The sequence below is a fragment of the Vigna unguiculata genome, chromosome 6 (assembly GCF_037176805.1).
Source record: "Vigna unguiculata cultivar grain cowpea cultivar isolate G323 ecotype 2 chromosome 6, ASM3717680v1, whole genome shotgun sequence".
In the NCBI taxonomy this organism is placed as follows: Eukaryota; Viridiplantae; Streptophyta; class Magnoliopsida; order Fabales; family Fabaceae; genus Vigna; species Vigna unguiculata.
In genome coordinates, this window is record NC_140797.1 from 48,218,666 (window position 1) to 48,241,922 (window position 23,257).

At 29.2% G+C, this 23,257-nt stretch overlaps 3 protein-coding genes across 3 annotated transcripts; 1 reads left to right on the forward strand and 2 right to left on the reverse strand.

Annotated features, from left to right (window-relative positions):
• Positions 1-326: 326 nt before the first annotated feature.
• LOC114186934 (anthocyanidin 3-O-glucosyltransferase 7-like) lies at positions 327-1,901 on the reverse strand. The gene has a single exon (XM_028075012.2). The coding sequence runs from the start codon at positions 1,843-1,845 to the stop codon at positions 478-480; it is 1,368 nt and encodes a 455-aa protein (XP_027930813.1). The 5' UTR covers positions 1,846-1,901; the 3' UTR covers positions 327-477.
• An 11,334-nt stretch (positions 1,902-13,235) lies between these two features.
• LOC114187141 (gamma-glutamyl peptidase 3-like) lies at positions 13,236-16,536 on the forward strand. The gene is made up of 4 exons (XM_028075283.2): positions 13,236-13,627; positions 15,748-15,903; positions 15,984-16,151; positions 16,240-16,536. Exons 1-4 carry the CDS (start codon positions 13,310-13,312, stop codon positions 16,357-16,359), a joined length of 762 nt encoding a protein of 253 aa, XP_027931084.1. The 5' UTR covers positions 13,236-13,309; the 3' UTR covers positions 16,360-16,536.
• Positions 16,537-20,567: 4,031 nt separating this feature from the next.
• Positions 20,568-22,498, reverse strand: LOC114189042 (uncharacterized). Its single transcript, XM_028077739.2, has 5 exons — positions 22,316-22,498; positions 21,775-21,816; positions 21,534-21,605; positions 21,274-21,446; positions 20,568-20,834 (listed from the first exon to the last, which is right to left on the reverse strand). Exons 1-5 carry the CDS (start codon positions 22,329-22,331, stop codon positions 20,736-20,738), a joined length of 402 nt encoding a protein of 133 aa, XP_027933540.1. The 5' UTR covers positions 22,332-22,498; the 3' UTR covers positions 20,568-20,735.
• Positions 22,499-23,257: the final 759 nt, after the last annotated feature.

The window sequence follows — 23,257 nt, forward strand, 5'->3', positions numbered from 1 at the left end:
TTTTTCTTGTTACTAAACCAGTCCCTATTTTTTAATAGGTGATTTTATAACCCAATTCATGACAGGATACTGTGATCGCTATTTGTGATGACGATGATGAAATCAAAGCCACATCTTTTTTTTGTTGGTTCAAATGTCGTAAGTGATGTTTAATTTTTTCAATTTCTTTATCTCCATCTCACTCAGATCATTCCTAAAAAATCACGGCCTTGAAGACTTATCGTATATTCTATTAATTTTCTTGAAAAATAACTGCAAGAAAAAGGTAAAGAAAATAACATTCATGGCTGAAAATTAAGTTTTCGTTCTCACTTGACGTGTGGGAATCCTCATCCAACTTTCTCCACTTTTTATTTATGGTCAACTACTCCCACCAGTGAAAGATGAGACATTGATCTTATTATTCCTCGACAAGAGAAAATATGTAAAAAGAAAATTACAGTTATAAACTGCATTCTGACAACAGCAATGACCTAATTAAGATCTAGAAACCACTTCCACCAAAGTGTTCAAATCTTGTGCTGCTTTACCTTGTGCTCCAGCTGCATCCACCACTGTTGTTTTCACTTTCACAGCATTTTTCTTCATCAGATTCCCCTCTTCCTCCACCAGAATCAGTCTCAAGCATTTCACCAACCCATCTTTCGTGAACACCCCACCTTCCACTCTCACACCAATCTCCCAAACATCCTCAACCATCCTCCCAGTTAACCCATGGTCGCCAAAGAAAGGCCTGCATATCATAGGCACTCCATTCGACATGCTCTCAAACACCGAGTTACAACCGCAGTGAGTCACGAACACTCCCACAGAACCATGTCCCAAAACCTGAGTCTGAGGAGCCCAAGCCACAACTTTCCCACGTTCTCTTGTCCTCTCAAGAAACCCACTTGGCAGAACACCCTTCAGATGCTCCTTCAGAGACCACAAAAAGGGAAAGCCACTTGCTTCCAACGCTTCCGCCACCGCCACGATCTCATGTGGCGGTGGTGTCACCACTGTCCCGAAGCTAACATACGCCACTGACCCACCCTTCTGCTTGTCCAACCACGACAAGCACCCAGTGCCGTCTGTGTCTGATGGAGGCAAGGGTGGCAGAGGCAGTGAAAGAGTGAGGAAACCAACGTAAAGAAAGTACTTGAACTTTGACTTCATGTCCTTAGCCAACAAGGGTGGGTCTAGTTCCTCAAAGAAATTCACAACCACTGCCTCGGCTTGAGGTAACACACTTCCCAATGACGCTAGTGTCTTCGAAAACAGTGTCTCCTCTTCACCGACACCTTGGATCACATCTTCTGGCAAGTCTTCAACTCGCATCTTAGACAATCCAGGAACAAAATCCAAAGGGGTGTCTCGTGCTGCAGAGTTACACCTGTGGCGTATCAAATCGGTGTAGAAATGTGCAGAGAGCGAGCATGACAAAGGAGGCCAAACCGCAACCCATGGAACGTTCAGGCGCTGAGCCACGGTGAGAGAGGGTGCGACAAAAGCATCAGCGATGACAGAAGTAACTCTCTGTTTTGTGTGAGCCACTGCCATGTCTATTCCCTTCTGCAGGTTGTGAGGACAAGCCTGAAGAAAAAGGTTGACTCTTTCAACTGGGTGGCCACCTGGAACATGACCCTCTGGGACTCCATCGCTTATACTGTAGAACTTGATGGTGTTTGGGATGTGGGGATTTGAGATGAGAAGAGGGTTGTTGGAGTGTTCAGTGCCTATGAATGAGAATTGCAAGTTGGGAGCAGCATTAGCCAGCTTCAGCACCAGGTTTAAGAGAGGAGTAGGGTGGCTTCCAAAGGGGAAAGAAAACACTGCAACATGTTTCTTCTCTTCTGAATTTGCCATAATTTTATCTCAGAGAAATCAGAGCAATGGAGTTTTGAAGTTCTCTCAACACTTAAATATATATTCATGATTCCATCAACCGTTCCTTCACCATCTATCTGGGAAGTGTCTACTTGTCCACTTTACATCCATTCATATATTTTTTTTCTATTTTTTAGACAAATAATTATTTGTAAAAAAATAAAAGGTAAAATAAAAATACCAAAAGAACTTATAAATTTTTGGGACTATAATAATAATTTCGATAACAATTTATAAAATTAAAAATTATTAGTTACTAAAATCATTAAAAAAAATTAAATTTTGTTTTTAAAATTATTTTTTAATTAAGAATTTTCTTATATATTATAAGTGTACAAAATTATTAAATGTAGTTTCATATAAAAAAATGTTAAAATTAATCAAATATGATCATCTCCCTTGTTTTTTCTTCTTTCGAGTTCCTTCCATTCAAGTTGTGGTTGGGGTTATAAATCCCTTAGCACCACGTGAACAGAAGGTCACTCTCCGGTAACAATTTTTTTTTTCCAAGGATTTTTAATAAAAATTGAAATGAACTTTTTTTCTTACTTTAGAATTACCTAATACGTATAAACTCTTTCAAATGTATTAAAGCCTATACCCCATGAAGCACCACAAGTGTGAAAAGCTTATAATTTCTGTAATAGGAGAAAAGTATTAATTGATGTGTAGTGTATAAAAGTAATTGAGGAGAAAAATTAAAGGAATAGGAGAATATGAACAGCTTATAATTTCTGTAATAAAAATATCTTAAAATCTTATGCTTTAAATAAAATAATATATTTGTGTTTCAAATATTCATCTTAAAATAAAAGTTGCAGCACCTCTGGGTAGGGATGGCAACGAGGCGGGACGGGGACGGGTTTCACTATTCCATATTTATTTCCGTAAAAAAAATTCATCATCATCCACATATCCAAAATTAACGGGTATCAAACTTTTGTCTCATCCTCATCCCCACCGGGTAACGGATATAATCCCGTACCCATACCCGTACCCATTTTCTTACTACTTTAATATTAATTTTAATTAATTTTTATAAAATAATAAAAAATTACGGTAAAGGAAACATAATATTATCAAATATTCAATATTAGGAGTATAGTTGTTTCTTCGATATCAAATACTTTGAAATAAATTATAATTGTTTACATTTTAGATTATAATACCAAATAAAATTTAGTGAGAACCAAAACATTTATTAAATTTGCAAACATTAATGAAACCTAGTTGATAAATTTTAAAAATATTTTTAAAAAAATATAAAAGGAAAAAATATTTAAATTAAAATATATTTTAAATGTTTGTTTACTTCAATTTTTTAAATTATAATGAATATATTTTTTATATACTAATAAAAGTTATAATACATCACTTGATCAAAATGATGCAAAGAACAAATAATAAACATAATAATAAATTTTTAATATAGATCTTGTATCTTTTGAACCACAATATATGTTGGATGATGGTAAAAAAATATTCATGGCAATTACATTAAATTTTTATATTGTAGTAAATAAAACTTATTTATACAATTATAGTGAAAAAATTAAAGTATGATTGTCATGAGTTAGAAAATAAAAAATAATTAGATAAAATTTATCGAAATAGTATTCTACATGATGAAAATAAACAAAAAATAAAAATATTAAAAAATTAACAAATGTGTGTCTTATAAACAATTTGTAGACTATTGGAAGGAATCACACAAAGGAAAACAAATATATAATTAAGGGTATGATAAGATGAAAAATATCTTAGAGATCTAAGAAAACTTTTTAAATATCAACATATATACTCAATAGTTGATAAAAAAATGACACAAAGAACAAATAATAAACATAATAAAATTTTATCATAGATCTTGTATCTTTTAAACTCCAATATATATTGGATGGTGATAAAAAAATATTCATAGCAATTACATTAAATTTTTATATTATAGTAAATAAAAATTATTTATACAATTATAGTGAAAAAATTAAAGTATGATTGTAATGAGTTAGAAAATAAAAAATAATTAGATAAAATTTATCGAAATAGTATTCTACATGATGAAAATAAACAAAAATAAAAAGATTAAAAAATTAACATATGTGTGTCTTATAAACAATTTGGAAACTATTGGAAGGAATTGCACAAAAAAAATGTATAATTAAGGTTATGATAAGATTAGAGATCTAAGAAAACTTTTCAAATATCAACATATATACTCAATGGTTGAGAAATAACAAAAATTGTTTTAGCGAAATAAAACAGTTCTTCAAATGAAACAAAAATTAATAATAATTATAAGTAAAGAATTTTTTTTATATTACCTAGTAAATGAAATGTTTATGCTATTAAACACTTAAATTGAGAGTATTAAACATTTTAATGTGAAAGAAAAATATACAATAAATCAAAATTTAAAAAATAATATAAATATTCAAATGTTAGACATAAAATTTTTTTAATTGGCATACATCCTTTTAACATAATTACATAAAGATTATGATAAGATAGAAAAATATATTGGAGATGCGAATGAGTTTCATGACAAACCAAATATTCAGAAGAAATAAGAAATAGAATATATATATATATATATATATATATATATATATATATATATATGATTACTTAATTAATTGTGAATATTTTAATAATTTAAACGAGGATGGAGATATGGCGGGGACGGGTATCATGGCGGAGATATATTTATCCCCATCCCCATCCTCATACCCAATTGAAAAAATCAGAAATTCCCCATATCCATACCCAGTCAATGCGGGAATTTTCCGTCAAAACGGAAACGGATTCGGACAATATTCACGAGAACGCGGACAATATTCACGGGAACGAGTTTATTTGTCATCTCTACCTCCGGGATGTAATAATTCTGTCCGTATATATTTATTATATTTTCAAAATATTTGAAATTAGAATGGTTGTTGTCTTGTTACGTCGAAGTCAATGCATTTAATGCTTGTCTTGTTGCGCCTCCAATTTACTATTACATGTTCCTCTTTTAATATAATTTATTCAAAAATTTATGCTGTGTCTAAAATAATATTTGGACAAAATTTTCTGTAAAAAAAAAAAAAAAACCTTATATGAAAATCATTTAATATGTAAGTTAGTTAATAAAAAACGTTATAATTTCTCCAAAATTTACTTATTAATTTTTCACAAAGTAGTTTAAATTTATAAAAAAATATTTGTACAGTATTCCTTTTGAAGAAATCTCTTCCAAACACAACTTATATAAATTTACCAAAGAAAATTAACTTACTTTCAAAATTATTATTACGTAGCTAATAGAGTAAATTGCTTCAAAGAAATGCGAATAGGAATGTGTTGTTTAGCATCTGTACAACAATGCAAAACATTAAAAAGAAAGAAAAACTAAATTATATCATTTAAAATAAAATATTTAAATTCTAAACATTTTGTAAAAGAATTTGATTGAAGACAGATTCCTCTGGTGAAATAAAACCAGATCGCATAACATGATTGACGTGGGCCTTTTAAGGATGTTGGTAGGTTTTGTGTAATTATTGACCGGGCCTAACTCTTCAGTTCATGGCCCAGCCTGAACTTAATTTAGGGGAACTTAATTTAGGGGCTTCTCCCTGTACCTCAAACCATTTTTCCTGTACCAAAACTTTTCCCATTTCCAATTTTATCCACAATTAAAAGATAAATGAAAAAAGAGAAAAAATAGTAAAAAAATATTAATTTCACTACACCCTTGCACCAGCCAACGAATATGTTTTTGTTGTAGACTTTTGCACTCCAAAAAATCAAAGAATCAAAGAATCTTGTTGACCTAAACGCACATTTAAATTCAGCCTGCTGCTGCCTCCTTCTTTGTTTTCATTTTTCCATTCACCCATTGACGTTGCTGAGTTGTTGTGTGGAGAAGATCATCGAGCACCAGCAAGCATCAACCCAAGAGCAGTCTGTGACGACGCTTCCAGCATTCACATACAGCCTTCTCCTTCTGCAGTTAATCCACACACGTCGTACAGTTAAGTTTTGTCAAATTTTTAATGTTTTTTCGTGAATGTATACGATGATTGATGAACATATATATATATATATATATATATATATATATATATATATATATATATATATATATATATATATATATCATGATTCCATCTGTGCCAAAACTTGTTTTTGATATTTTTTTGTGTTATGAAACAAATTACAAAATTCGTTTCATGATTTTTAGAAACGGATACCAAAAGTCGTTTCTTGCGTTGTTTATATGAAACGGATTACAGAATCCGTTTCATGTTTTTTATAAACGGAGTCCGAAAGTCGTTTTGTAAATATTGCATTTTTTTATATGAAACAGATTACGCAATCTGTTTCACAACTTCCAGAAACGGATTTTGAGATCCGTTTTGTAATTTGGTGTTGTTATTTCTGAGACTGATTTTGCGTTCCGTTTCATGTATTTGGAAAACAGATTTTGATATTCGTTTCGTGTTTTTTTTAATATTTTATTTTATTTTATTTCAGTTTTAATATTTATTTTGGGAAACAGAGTGATATATATATATATATATATATATATATATATATATATATATATATATATATATATATTAATTTAAAGTTAAACTCATTTTAAATTTTACTTTTTTATTTAATTTATTTCTTAATTAATTATATAAAAGAAAAATAGTAATACAAATTAAATTAAAAAAATACTTAATTTGTAAATTAAAAAAATTGTATTATAACTATTTTTAATTTATTTAAAGTATATGTTTTTTAAATTTTAAATGTTTTTTATTATTTATTATTTTTTGTTTTATTTTATTATGTTTTCATATTTTTTAATATAATTGAGAATCCACTTGAGAATCCAAGAAACTCAAATAACTAAAATGATGATCTTCCATAATGAGCTATAATAAAAAAATAAAATATTTTGTCAAACAACCCTATTAAGGGCAAGCACATAATAACAGATAAGAATATTAGAAAACAATGCAACCGATATCAGAGAAAACAATGCAACACAACATGACATCTCACTGGATTGTCTCACCTATTACACAACACACACTACATATGCAAAGTAAAGTTCTCATAGAGATGCAAAGTTCTCAGACAAACACGAAGTGAGACACAAATTCTGCCAACGATTCATCAATTTCAAAACTGTTTTAGTCAATTCACATTCAAAACTGATTGCATGGTGGTGATAGAGAATACAAACCATTTTCACCTCACTCATGCACACAATATACACTCACTCACAAACTCACGCACACCACTGCACTCACTCACCAACACACCAAATCCACAATCAACACGCACATAAACAACATTATTCTATTTCATTAATGGAAACAAAATATTAGGGTTAATAAAACGTCAAGAACCCTTCATTTAAAAATTTCAAAAACGAAATTCGCATTTAAAATTTTCAAAAACGGAATTCGTGATCCGTTTCAGAAAAGTATGAAACAGATCCCAAAATCCGTTTCATAAAGAAAACATGAAAATTTATGAAACGGATTTTGGGATCTGTTTCATACTTTTCTGAAACGGATCACGTATTCTGTTTCTAGAACAAAATTTAAAATTTGTGAAACGGGATTCTTGATCCGTTTCAAAAAAGTATGAAACGGATCCCAAAAGCCATTTCATCAAAAAAACATGAAAACTTATGAAACGGATTTCAAAATCTGTTTCATACTTTTCTAAAACGAATTACGAATTCCGTTTCTGGAAAAAAAATTACCAGACGGTTTTTGAAATTCATTTCGCTTTCTCTTGAAACATATCACGAAATCTGTTTCACATAATAAAAAGGAAAAAGAAAATACAAAAATGATATTAACATTCCAACCATTCAAATCAAATTCCAAAACATTATGGAAGAAGGATAACCTGCAGAGAAGACAAAAGGAGAGCTTTCCAAAAAAAATTATGAATGAAACTGAACCTCGGACAGGGAACACCTTCAAGGACAGAATGAAGCACAGTGAGAATGAGAAGAGAATAAACAGGAGAGCTTTCAAAAATAAAATTAATGAAACTGAACACACGAACATCGGACTAGGGACCACCTTCAAGGAGAGAATGAAGCACAGAGAAGAAAATTAAAATGAAGGGACCACTCATAAATGGGGTCACACTCATAATGGAGAAGAAACAGAGACGAGAAAGAAGCTATCGAAATAATTTGGGGGTGCAGCTCAGATAAGCAAAATAGTTGTTGCAGTAAATATCATTTACCGCTCTTCCACCCGTTTTTACCCACTGCCACCCACAAATTAATTAGGGGTAAAATGGTAAATTTGAGAAGTATTAAAGAAGAATTGGAGGTGCAGGAAAAGGCGCCCTTAATTTATTAGTGTTTAAAACTTGCTTCCATTTGCATGTTTGGGAATTAATTACATTTTTTATTTTGATCTAATATGTTTCTAATTATTTAAACTTGTATATTTTTTATTCTATAACTCAAAATTAAAAAATTCTTTTAGATTTTTCTAATTTCAGAAAATACATTTTTTTGATAATAATATATGCTTTTAAAATAATCATATGAAAAAGAATTTTTAACCCGTTTTTTTAAATGATTTTTACTCACTCAAAATTAAATTTCAAAAATTTAAAAATAAAATTTTAATCTTCTAAGTTTAAAAATATTTTTTAGTCCCAAATTTGAAAGTTGCCTTTTTAAGTATTGTAATTTTAAAATAATTCATTTTTTATTTTTAAAAATGGCGTATTGAATTAGATAAATGTGTTTAATTCGAAAATTATTATTAGAATCATCTTTGAATTGTTTTTTTTTTTATTTATTGTTTTCTCATCCTCATAATCTTCTTTATAATAGGGAATTAATGATTTTATGATATATGCAAAAATTTTGAATGTATTTTAAAGTATGAGTTTTTCAAAAGTAGGTTATATCATGTCCATTATATTCTCTTCTTCCACCTCCAACTCTACCTCATCTTCTCCCACCCCAACCCATCTTCTTGTTCCAATTCCACCCCATCATCTTCTTCTACGTATATCCTAAAAAAAATTCATAAGTATCCATTAAAACAAATTAAAAAAAGCATGAAATATGAAGGGTAAGGAATAAGATTAAAATCACGAATAAAATATGTGGAATGTAAGTTTTTTATTTCATAATTCATGTGCATCATAGATTTATAGATTGTATAATCTGAAATATAATTTTGTATTACGGATTATACAATTTAAAATACAAATTTATAATGTAGATCGTACAATCCTTAATATCTACAGATTATCAAAACCATAAATAGAATAGGGGTATAATGGGTATTACAAAAATATGGAGGTGAAAAACGAAAATATGGGGTGCACGAAGAAATTTCCTACGTTACATCAATCCATTTAAGTTTAATGCTTCTTAGAATTCTTATGAAAATGTTGACAAATGTCTAGGACAATGAATTGAGAATTTGATTAACCAAAATGACCTTTTCAATGTGTACTTCCTCTCTTTCAAAGTTCATATACATTAGTAACTTTTTGAAAAAAAAAAATTACTTTCTAAGTGTTATTTTTAAAATTTGAAGATAATATATGTTTTTAACTATATCCTTATTTTAATTTTATCAAACATTGAAAACTGTTTAAATAAAGAAATTAAAAGTTATGTATGATGATATCTATACATTTTTATAGACATTAAAATTAAATTAAGATATTATACTAATATTTTATAGAATGTATAAGTATTTAGTTTTGGTATTCATTTTTTTTTAGTTTTCATTCCTCTCTGTCTTTTCCTTTTTGTTTGTCATTATTATTAACTTTCTCAAAAGTAAAGAAATCAACAAATGTAATGTCAGTAAAATTGTCAAATTAACAATGTTGATGTTATAAAAAAATGTCTGGCGAATAACGAGAATGAATAAAAGATTATATACTAATAAGAACCAAAATAAAACAAATATGCTATTTATATGCGGACTAAAAAACGATATATTTGTGATGATAAAAGTTAAAAATGACATATCAAATAGACTAAAAGCTAAAAAATAATTGCAAATAGTAAAAATATAAAGTAACATGTTTAAGGGACCAAGGTAAAGAAAGTAACACATTTTTTTTAAAAAAATCTAATAATTTTCTATAATCAATATTTAACAACTAAATTTATCACGAAGGATATACTAAATAACGAAAATCACTAACATTCTTGAAATAATTATATTTAATTCACTGTTTTTAAAGCTCTACATAAAATTATGCGATTTTGTAAGTTAAATTGTCGTGATTGTAGGATTTAAAGAGAAAGTGAAAGAGTAATGAATAGTTGTTGTATTAAAATTTATTTTATTAATCAAATTTATCTTTCACCAAGTTATTTATTATATTATCAGGAGTTTTAGGGTTCCTTTAACTAACTTCTTGGTAAGAATTTATAGAAAAGTAAAGTATGATAAAAATTATATTAATTTTTTTATAAGTTAAAATCAGCTCATAAATCAGTCAATTTGTACAGAATCTCATATTTAGCCCATGTAAAAATCAATTTCTCTTTTTCATATTTTCCTCTCGTTGAAGCCTTTAGAGAGAACTTTGTCCATAAATCATCTTCCCATAATGCCAAAATATATTTTGTCAACGTGACTTCTTAATTCTTCTAAATACATTAATTACTATCTCTTTTCTTGTACTCAAGAAAAAAAAAAGTTCATTCATAAGACTAAGTTAAGTTTATTTATTTATTTATTTTATTTTACTGCTATAATGGTAATTTTCCCAAAATATCGTAAAACAAATAAAAACACATATTATTATTATGAGAAAAAATAGTAAAATAAAGTAGGTAAAATGTGTTCATATGTAATAAACAATATGATTTTTAATAAATAAAAGTAAAATAGTCTTATCTTAAACTTGATATCATATATATAGAAGTGTTAATTTAGTTCAATCTATAAGATTTTGTTCTTCATCCACGTGAACTAGAACAAAAAAAACCTATAAGACCAAAAAGCTCCAATTAAAGAAGTTCAGAGGGCAAAAAAACTTCACAAAAGCCTTGTGGATTGGCTCGTCTAGGTTGTTGATCCAGGTCGGTCCAACTCATATAGGTGGTTGGATCGGGTCGATCCGTTTGGATTGTCGGACCGGACAGTATGTCTGAGTCGTCGGCCTGTCTAGGTAGTCAGTCTGGATCTGATGACTTGATCTTTGGTTGTGACCGACTGAAAATACTTGATTTAATCTTTTAGTTTGACTTAAAATATTATTATTAGGAGAGCCTAACTAGCCTTGACCTTAAGTCACTTGACGAGACTTTAGGAACTTAAACTTTTTTTTCTCTCATTTGAGTCTATTAACCAAATTAATATCTCTAATCATATACCGATGATGCTTATGATAAAATTAACAAACATTACATTAAATTTAATGAAAAAAAATTAACAATGAATATAACAAAAATGAATTTATATTTTACTTAAAGAAAAAGTTGATCAGGCCAAGAATCCATTTTCACGTGATAGAATACGAAAGTCAAATTAAACAGTGACATTGTTCCCTTCACGCTATTATTATTATTATTATTATTTTTATGTTAAAGTCTCCTTTATTTGCTCTCAGTTTCCGTAATATTTCAGTGTGTGAAATAAATAAAAATATAGCGAATATGGGCCACTGATAATAATAATAAGAAGAAAGAGAATATTGTTAATGGAATTGTTACCCACGCACTCTATTAACACCCCTTCACGTCAAATATATGGTAATAAAAGCCACGCAAAAACAACGTGTGGAAGCTTCCAAAACGCGCACCCAAACATTTCCAACGTGTAAACCTACTTCACACGCATACCCACAGAGCGATTTCACTGATTTACGATCACCTATGTAAACCTAGGAAAAAATGGTCACATACTAGGATATCCAATACAAACTGTTTCTTTACTCTTCCAGATTCAATATACATAAAAAATTCACAAAAACTTTGTTTAAGAGTTAACAACTAATAATAATACTAATTTGCTTTTAAAAATAATGAACTGAGTTAATAACGTTAAAAATAGTAAAATAAAATTTAAAAATTATTAGGACGAAAAAATAACTAAACCAAATGGTAAAAGGTAGGGCGATGTATAAGAAAAATAGGGATAACAATGCGGTCGATCCAGCTCGTTTAGGCCAAGTTCACACATTATGGGTTGGATTGGCTTGTCATGCAGAGAAGTTGCAGGTTTAGAAACGTGATCTGTCTTACATGGGTCTACAAGTAAATTTGTATATTTGAACATTTTGAATTAAAAAAAAAATTAGACATCATAATTTTAATATTTGAAGTATGAAAACATTTAAATAATAAAACAAATCCTATAACATCAAAAGAAGTCCAATAAACAACATCATAACATTCCAATAAAACAACTCATCAACCACAAAAAAGTTAAGATAAGAAGCACCGGCGGATCTTGACAAAAAAATGTTGGAGGGATCAAAATAATATAATTTTGAGATCATTAAATTTGATTATTAATATAATACTTCAAAGAATGTGTTTTCATTCACAGTTTCTTTTTTTATCACTTTTAAACGATAAATTTATTCTTTTATTTTTTATCAATGTACACTTTTTTTGTAAATAATATTAAAAAATAATTTATCATAATCTAATAAAAAATTGAGACACGTAAAGATCGGTTATGAAAGAACACATGATGCATTATATTTTTTCTATAATACAAAAATGAACAAAAAGCTGATGAGATAAAAATAATGTTTTTATTATCAAATGGGACATGAGACAAAAAAGAAATAGAATAATTGAGAAATAAAAGCAGAAATAATGAGTTTGTGTCTAACTTTTTTTTTTTCAAAAAGAAAAAGAAAACATACGAGAGTGAGATATAATTACAATTTGTGCAAAAAACTAAAAACACAATAAGAATGAAAAAAAAAGTTATCTTAATAAATATTTGGTTTAATTAATCTTTTGATTCATGTTTTTGTTTAAAAATATTAAGTCGATTCTCTAGTTTTTTTAGTCTTAATTTGGTTTTGATTTTTTAAAAAACTAATGCAATTTGGTCTTTTACGATACATTTCTTTAAATATCTTAAAATGGATCAATGATTCTTTCATTAAAATTAAAACTCTTAATATGAATGATTTGCTTTGTTGATGTAATTAATATAATCCTATTGTTAATTTTTGATAAAAACAAGAACTAAAAGAGAAATTAAACCAAAATATTTTTATTTTTTATTATCTATTAACATTAGAGGTGAAAAACCCACGTTGTCATTCCGATAAAAAAAGACAAATAAAGAGGAAAGGACAATTTAGTAATAAAGGTGAAAAGGTGGGCCTTTAAAAAGGAGGCGAGAGTGGGAAAGTTAGTTATGTCCCTGAGAGGAAGCCAACGAGAACAACACCAAATCGTTTCTGTGTGTGTCTCTCTGAGATGGGTGAGGTCGGAGAGAAGAGGTATGCGGTGCTGATGTGCGGTGAGGATTCGGAGTACTTGTTGAAGATGCACGGAGGTTGTTACGGGATGTTCGGGAGAGTGTTGGCGGAGGAGGGAGAGAGGTGGGACCTGTACAAGGTGGTGCAGGGAGAGTTTCCGGCCAACCACCACCTCTCTCTCTACGATGGGTTTGTCATCACCGGAAGCTGTTACGACGCCCATGCCAACGATTCTTGGATTCTTGAACTTCTGGAACTCGTTAACAGATTGCACTCTATGCACAAGAAAATCCTTGGCATTTGCTTCGGCCACCAGGTTCCTACTTGTTATATTTCAATTTCCTCCCTTCAATAATGTTTATGCTTTTTTAATTACTTTCTCTCTCATATCTCATAGATCTCACAATCTATTTATTGTTTCATTTTTAAATCTTCACAAAAAGGACCTCACCAATATTCTAATAACAATATAGATAAGTCTCATTGGTGTATAGTTATTTGTTTCATTATTATATGACCATTGTACACTTTTTTAACTTACCTAAATGCCCATTGTACTGTTAAGAATGTTCATCTCTTTTCAAGCAGCATATTTAGTTGACTTTTTTTCTTTTTATAGTATTTAAAACATCATGGTTAGGTAAATGTTAAACAGTTCGAACCTTCTTCATCACAGACTGGAATGAAATAAAAGATTGAATCCATCTGTTGTTAATATAGTTTGGTTCAAATTTGAGAAGAGGGTGAATACCTTTTCCATTCGATTTACTCCTGCAGTGATAAAACTCTTTTAGCGTTTCGAAAAATAAACCAATAAGCTGAGTTAGAGAATTTAGTACGAGGAAAAAAAACAAGTTTAGAGATACATATTTGGGAATTGACGTGTGATACTGTATTGATTTTCTCGTACTCTTGTCAGTGATGTTGGAAGGGTTGGTGATCCTATCCACAGTGATCTTTTAACAGGAGATTAAAGTTTGAAATGTCTTACATTTTGTAACTAAACACTGCACTGCTCCATCCTGTCTTCTCCACGTCACATCTCCCAGGTTAAACTTTGTCAGTGCCGCATCTAAATCTAATTATTCAGTAACGGTATTTAATTATAAAAATTTGTTGGACAGTTAATTCTCTTATTTCAATTCTTACACAATTCATCAAAATTAATTTATTAAAAACATTTTTTTTAATTAAAATGTTATTTTTACGTATTTAATGGGAAACTTTTTTCTTTAACGATGAAAAAGTTTTAGTATTATTGGTTTTTCACCGATCAAAATCATAGATTTGATAAGATAAAAGGACGTGAAAAGTTATATAATTACACATGAAAAAAATTATATATTAAGTTAAGATAGTATAAATGTAATTTTTCATTCACATTATCTTAACTGAATATTAATTCTGAAAAATTGTAACTTATTCTTTTTAGTTTTTAAATTGAACGTACATACACCATAGTACACATTTATGGTGTTAAGAGCATTCTCGAAAAGTTGTGAATTTTGGGACGGTCGGATTAATTGTCTTGTGTTTCATAATTAATTTTTATTTTTCGTGAGGAATATTATACATTTTTAATAATTTCAAGAATATTTTTGGATGATTTCTTTTGCTTCTTTATTACATTGTTTATAAATAATTTAAGTTTTTTTATTGAGTGAAAACTTCAATTTATTTATTTATTTTTAGTTCTTTCAAAATGGGGTTAATTGTTTTTTTCTTTTTGAATTTTGTTTCTTTTCATTACCTCGTATTTTAGATTTATGTCAAGATTTTAGATATAAAGAAACAATATTTTTATCTAAAAGAAACTCTCTTCGTGATGATTGAATGCTGTTATTCTTTCATTTAATATACATTTCTCTCTTCCAAACCATATAATTCTCAGACATTCTAAAATTTGAAAAACTAGTATACGTGTATGTAAATTTATTGTATATTAATAATATTCTTCTTTTTGGAATTTTTGTGCCAAGATAATATTCCCTTCTTGCATGCTCCTAATTTGTCTATTTTGGTCCAACAAAAAAAGAGGTGAGCCTTCTGATAGAAGGCAAAATAAAGCGAGCACAATGATGTAATTTCATTTTTAAAATATCTTTAAGAGTGTGTTTGGATTGAAAAGAGAATTTAAAAAAGAGCGAGCGTAGTTAATAATTTGAGGAGATGAGAGGGAATGTAGAATTTGGATTCTGTACCGGTTTTCTGTGTTATTTCTCTGTCTTGTCTTCAAACTACATCCACAGTGACTAATTTTGAAATTTTAAAATATCTTGAAATATAGTGTATTTTTAATGATCAAAAGAGAATAACAATAAAAAAATTCAATAGAGAATCTCGATTCGATGAATTGGTTTTGTTTGGATTAACGAATGGAAATGTAAGTTGAATGAATTTGAGATGAAAGTGTATAATGTGTTGAATATGTAACAGATAATTGGGCGTGCATTGGGAGGGAAGGTGGGTCGGTCTACGAAGGGTTGGGACATTGGTGTTAAATCTATAAACATCTCATCATCTCTGCCATTCTCTTTCTCTTCTCTCAACCTCCCATCACACCTTTCCATACACAAATGCCACAGGGACGAGGTCAGTGTCTCTGTAACTTTTTCTTTTTCTTCTTCGAATTATGTTATATATATAGATATATTATGTTGAACTGCATGCAGATTCTAGAGCTCCCTCCTAAAGCACACCTCATTGCTTCCTCAGAAATGACTGCAATTGAGATGTTCAGCTATGGAGATCACATCTTTTGCATCCAAGGCCACCCAGAATTCACCCACGACATCCTCTTCCACTTTATAGACCGTATTATTACACGAAATTTGGTCCAGGTATTTTATGTTTTGTCTTGTCTTGTACTGTTTCTTCTGATCTGTCTATGTGGTCGAGTTTTATGGTGTTTTGTTTGGAATATTTTAGGAAGCTTTTGCTTTGGATGCAAAGGATAAGGCGGCACTACTAAAACCAGACAAGGACATTTTGAAAACATTATGCGTCAATTTTCTTAAGGGTCGATCATCACTTGCTACTATTCAATAAGATCAACACTGTAAAATAGTACCAGCGTGGTAATATTTGAGATGTTATTATTAGTCTGATTAATATTTGGCATGCTAATGCTATGTTGGCATCCATTATGAAGAATGAGTGTAATGTACCAGAATTCCACAATAATGATCTTAGGTAAATCCGAATTTTTCTTCTTAATACTTCAAATTTATTAGTATTTTACGTTATCAACAAATGATGCCAAGTCCACTCACGCTGATTAAGCCCTTATTTTTTGGTGTATAGCATCCTATTCTCTTTTAGTTGAGAATAAACTCCTTTCAAATATGAGGATTAAATTTAACATGAGAATCCAGATCTTTTCAATAAAATTTTATAAGAATCTCTTGCGAAATATAAAAGGCGCAGAACTAAATTAATATTCCTGTAATAAAACTAGTTTAATATTGAAATAAATTATAGTCGGAAAAAGTATGCAACCTAAGTTATATTTTCGTAATATTCAAGACCTTATTTAATATATAACTTTGATACAAAAGATTATAACAAATTAATGTATCTTTAAGAAATTGGCGATGTATAATATTTCAGTTCCACCATTAAGGTTAAAGTTCTGTGGATCCCTGGAAAATTATCGATTTATAATATTTTAGCCTGTTATCATATATATTGCTTGAGGTTTTATGTAAAAGTAACACAAGAGGAGGGAGACTTGAATTGTGTCATCAAAAAATATTATGGCACTTTAAAATTTATTCCTTTCTTATTTTTTTGTAAAAGCAGATTTGGATAGAGAAGGGAAAAAAATTACACAAATATATTTTACATTATTTTTTATCAGCACAAACTGATTTTTGGGTAGTACCTACGAAAACCTTTCATGCATTACTAATTGTAAAGTATTACAAATATTCTTCAGTATTCACACACGACATCAACCTAAATAATCCTTTTATTTGCTCTTTCAATCAAAATTTCCAAATAATTTTTACACAATAGTCTCTATTTTGGATTAAGGTAGATACTTCATTCAATTTGAAAGATACAGGAGTTATTAGATTGTTTTATAAATGGAGGAAAAGACAAATAGCATATACTGACTGCTTTTGAAACTTTCCAAAGTGTAAGCATTAACCAAAATATTATGAAAAATAATTTTTTAACGATTAAATATTAATAACTTTCTTTTTACGATATGAAATTATATATTTTAAGTAGCTTTTTAAATTTTTTTATATTTTAAAACTATTTAAAAAATGTCATCAAATATTATAAAAAAAAAAGTAGTAAAAGTATTATTGTCTAAAGATAATATCACAACACGTTAACATACATTTTTATATGTAATTATTGTGGTCGAGTTTCTTCAAGATGATGACATATATTCCAAGAAAATACACAATACACAATGCTTCTTTAACTTATTACGTTAAATAAGAAGACAACAATCTATATATAATTATGACCAAAGTGATTAGGGTGGTTTCTTCTTACACCCCATTTGTTTTCACCTGCAACCCCTAGTTTTTGAACTCTCGCACGTTTTATCTGAGTTGTGGTGGTGGAGCATGCATTCTTTAATGGTGGTTGCCAACTTTTACATAATACAATATTATCTAGGAGTATACTATTTGGATATATAGGACAATCCAAAATTGTAGTGATTGCTAATTTTTAATGCTACAAATGGTATGATTCTAAAGGATTTTTTATGCAATGATTCGGAAAAAAACACATAAGTATCATGAATCCAAAACGCTTATTCTAGAAAGCAATGGATACAAATTTCAGAACACGTATTTTGGATCTCTTAAAAAACTCTAAAACAACGTGTATTAATAATAACAAAGAATGTATAGTAAATAACGCTGACTATTTATTAAAACAACTTTCATAAACTAACGAAGAATGAAAGACATCATATTATTAATTAGTTATATTCACATAGTACTTTTTTTTGTATCACTTTCTATAATAGTTACTTTATCGTTTATTATATTATTATCTTATCATGATTAATTTATTTCATAAAATTTGTGTGTGATTATATTACAAACACAAAAAAATTCCACTGCAAACATACTCAGTGGAGAAAAGGATATTCCTATAATTTCCTACTAAATCTTATAATTTTAATAAAATAATAAAATAAACGACGCAAAGAGTCAAAAAAATAAAAAATAATAAAGTTCATCTTTTGAGTCGAAATAAACTACGCTTAAATCAACACAAATGTTATAGCTGTTTGGATTCTAATAAGCTTGTGGATCAATTTTATATTTGAAATTGATTTTACATTCTAAAGTCAATTTCATTTTTAGCTGTTTGGATTTCAATAAGCTTTGTGGATCAATTGTATATCCATTTTTTTATATTTTAATTAGCTTGTAAATGGATTTTATATTCATGTACTCTTTCAGATTTTGATCCGTTCAATATTGAATTTAGTTTATTAACAGATTTGTATAAATACACTCAATGGAGTGGGTATTGTGAGAATTTTATATTAGTGCATGCAAAAATATTGAATGCGAATGTTATGTTTTCTAAATAAATATGAATGTGAATTTTAAGCATGATTATGACTTAAAAGCGATGACTAGCAGCAACAGTAATAAAAATATTTTTAAATTAACCGACGATAAGTTTTTTAATTCTTTTATTGAAGCCGGTAGACACACACGCTGCATTTTAAAATTAATTAATTAATTTTTTAGTGATGTCGCATTAAAGGTGAGTGAAACCCACGTTTTCAGCATGGACGCATGACCGTCTCTACTTTTTATTTAGAGTGGGTTTTTCAATCATAGTGTCTGCTTTTTATCGACTCTTTTCTCCATTAAGACAACGTGTATTAATAATAATAACGCACGTTTTCAATCATAGTGTCAGCTTTTGATGAACTATGTTTTCCATTTTTGTATAGTGCTAAGTAGAGCTGTCAAAATGGGTTAAAATTTGTGAACCAACTCGGTTCATCACGGGTTTAGACAAGGTTGGATTGAAATTTTTTTACAAATTTTAATATGTGTTGATTTTTGACCCAGCTCATTTGGAACCCGGCTCATCCGGGTTGAACCCGTAGTGAGCCGGGTTAGCTCACCTATCCGTAGATAAAATGGTCACACAAGTGTTTTTTTTTATTAAGTTGGGCTTTACATTTGGGTCATGTTAAGTTGTTTTTTTATCCAACACATAAACAATTTGTATTTTTTTTTTATTTTGGTTTGTATTTGGATTGTATAAAAGTTTATTTAGACTTTAATTATAATTACAATTTAGTTTTGACTGAAAAAAAAATATTTTTTTAATTAAGTGAACCTGTGAGCCAACCAGTTTAACCCGTCAACCCGTGATGAGTCGGGTCGGGTTCAAATTTTTTTGGCTCACTAAAAAATGAGCCGAGTTGGGTTGGCTCATTAAATCATCAATCCGTGGTGGGTCAAGACAGATCGGCCCAAATTATCCGTTTTGACAGCTTTAGTGCTAAGACGTGTATTAATTAATAATAACAAAAAATGTACAGTAAATAATACTAATATTTATTAAAATGGTTAAATATTTAAAATTAGAATTAATCTCTATTAATTTTTTTTACCAATTAGTTTTCTAACTTTTAAAAATGTTTTGAATTGAATTTTTTTTTAATCAAGTTAAATTTATTTAATATTTTATATGTGTTTTATAATATTTTTTAAGCTTTTTATCTTATTTAACGTATCGCTTCGATGTTAGACCAAAAAAATGTGTTTGAATCCTCGTTAAATATTTCTAGTAAATGATTTGACATATATATATATATATATATATATATATATATATATATATATATATATATATATATATATATATATTTTGAAAATAGATATCTAACCTAACTTGAAATATTTGTGTTCAATAATAATTCGAGCGAACCTCGATAATATTATCCTAATTCTTTTTCCTCTTCTTTCTTTCGTTATTTTCTATCAGGTTTCAACATGAAGCCTTAGACACCTTCTGATCCAAAGCTTTGATGATGGTAGGTTTAAGGAGTGGTATGCGATGAAGAGATGAACAGTGACTGAGAGAAACTCACACCCAAAAAACCTACAAGAGTTCCATGGAGAGAAAAAATCACTTCCGAATTACATGTTCTACATTCCAGCATTAGTTACTCGAAATTCTTATTCTATGTGGTATACACAGTAATAACAATCCAGAGAAAATTTGGGACAAAACCAATTATAATTTATTTGTAATAAATTAGCAATGTAGAACAAATTCATAACGGGTTCATGCCAGTTTGTAAGTGTTTACCAACACGGGTTGTTAAAAATGGAATATGTGCTATAATAAAAAAAGTAGTGCAAAGTCTTAAGTAATAGCATTGCAAGGCAAAACAAACGAAGGAAACATGTTCTTCTTCATGCGCTCAATGTGGCTCCGGAGTTCCTTCTGCACTGTGCTAAGCTGTCCATGTAAAACTGACACTTGCTAATGTCACTCCCATAGCTGTTCAGGCACTGCAAGCAATTCAACATCACCTTCAGTAATATTCTCATACAAAACAAATTTGCATTTACATAGAACACAATACAGAGTTACGAGAAGATTTTGTACATGTTCGATTCTTGTTTCACCTGTTAGTTTTAAATTATTTTATAAAACAAGTTCATACAACTCAAGAATCAATTTCTCATACAAAATGTGTCAAGTTTTGAAAATTACTTGTAAAAAGGTATTTCAGAAACCAGAAAAAAGAAACAATTGGAAGAGAAATGCTTTCAAATGTGTTCAGGAGGAAAACACATGCAAATGTATTCACAGGACAAACAAATTTTAGAAAACAGTAGAGAAACAAAACCTTAATTAAGCCTACCACCAAAAACACAACTTCATTACTACAATAAAATGGGGATTTATCAACAGAAAAGAACAGAGCCAGAACATATTGAAACGTACATCGTGGAAAGCCTTCAAGTGAAGATTACATGCATCACTACCAAAACTGTTAGCAGTTGCAGCTGGGACAGTAGAAGACCCAGTAGCTACTGTTTCATGTTGAATAATTCGAGGACCCAAAGCAGAATCCAAAGCCCTGTTGACCACAGCAACTCCACCACCGAAAGCCATTCCTAGAAAATGAAAAGGAAAATAAACTTAATTCAGTACCAGAATGTACATGTGACGGATGAAAAATCGTAGTGATACATATGACATACCTTCAGCTACGGTTCCTAAGAGAGATCCACTGTTGCCATTCTGAGCAGGAGCTGGAGGTGGAGCAGGGTTAACTGCATCAAGAATTAAGAAATTCATATATAATGCAAATCTGCAAAATAATTTAGATAAGAAAGTAACAAGACAAAAACTAAATAACCACATCTTCTTTCAAAAGATACATTATATATTATTAAGGGTTCAGCAAAACTTAGCCAAGTATACTAGCGTATTCATTCTGACCTGTCCGTGGAGCAGGACGTGGAGCTGAACGGTCAGATCCACCTGCAGACATAATAAACAACAACTCAATATGATTGACATAACCAGAAAAAGGGCATCGAAATGCAAAAACCATGTTCTATAAATAAACAAATACTATTTGATCGGCCAGAACAATCTCTTTTAACTAATATTAATAACACCAACACGTTTATTCAACGCATTCTTCGATTGTGATCCCGATCCTATATGGCTATATCATGGCAGAAACAGAATTAAACATGGCTAAGAAAGATTGATTTACAAAAATATCACAAAGTATAATAATCATCGGCATTGTACATACCTAAAAACACATACACCAACCGAACCGAGAATATTTATAAACAAAAACTGCGATTAAATTACCATAAAAAAAAAAGGAGAAAAAGAAAACACTGGGCACAATCATTGAATCAAACAACTGAGACGCATAGAAAACTAGAAATTGTAAAACTAGGATTGATTAAAATAAAGAAAATCGAACAAAAGAAAATGGATGGGAAGAGATGGAGAGGCTGACCACTACGGCGAGGCATTTTACTCAAGACAAAGAAGGGAGAATCTGAATATCGACTCTGATCCTGCTATAGAATTTGAAGGATGAACAACACAAAAAGCAGTTACACTTCTAACGCTATGTTTATTGTTGCTAAGGTTTGAGGCAGTTACACTTTCTTGGATTTTGACAGCAGTTCCTTGCGGGCGAAGAAAAAGGGTTTTAAAAAAATTATTAACAAAAACTAAATTAATTGACTATTTTATATATATATATATATATATATATATATATATATATATATATATATATATATATATATATATATAAGCATAAACACAAACGTTGTATATGTATTTCTTTAATAGATGATGACGTGTTTCTCTTTTGTGCCTATCTTTTTAATTCCTATTTCACCTATTATTTTAAAAATAATTTAAGATGTAATCGTTATTTTACAGTTATTTTATGATTTGTTTTCTTCTGCAACACTTTAATGTTCTGTGGGCATCTTTTTTATGATTGTTTAATAATGTGCTTAATTTCAAAAACATTGAATAATGAGACAAGGGTAAAAGGAAAATAATTTCTTCACCAGTAGTTCTTAAGAAATATTATTAATGTTCTCTATTACTTTAATATCATTTACTATTAAATGCAAAATTCATCAAATAAGTAGAATTTACATTTCTGATTAAGATGTATAAGAGTGGATACAATGCGCTCACTTTAGATTATAAAACAAAAATAATTATTAAAATTATTAAAATAAAAAATGTGAATATATTTTAAAATATATATTATAAATAGTTGTAAAATATATAATTCTCATAATTTTATCATACCTTTTTTTATAGTACATAATTAAATTTAAAAAACTTAAATAGAAAAATAATAAGATGAGATATGCTAATAAGACTACAATTAATAATAAATTGTATAGAAAAAATAAATGACAGTCATACA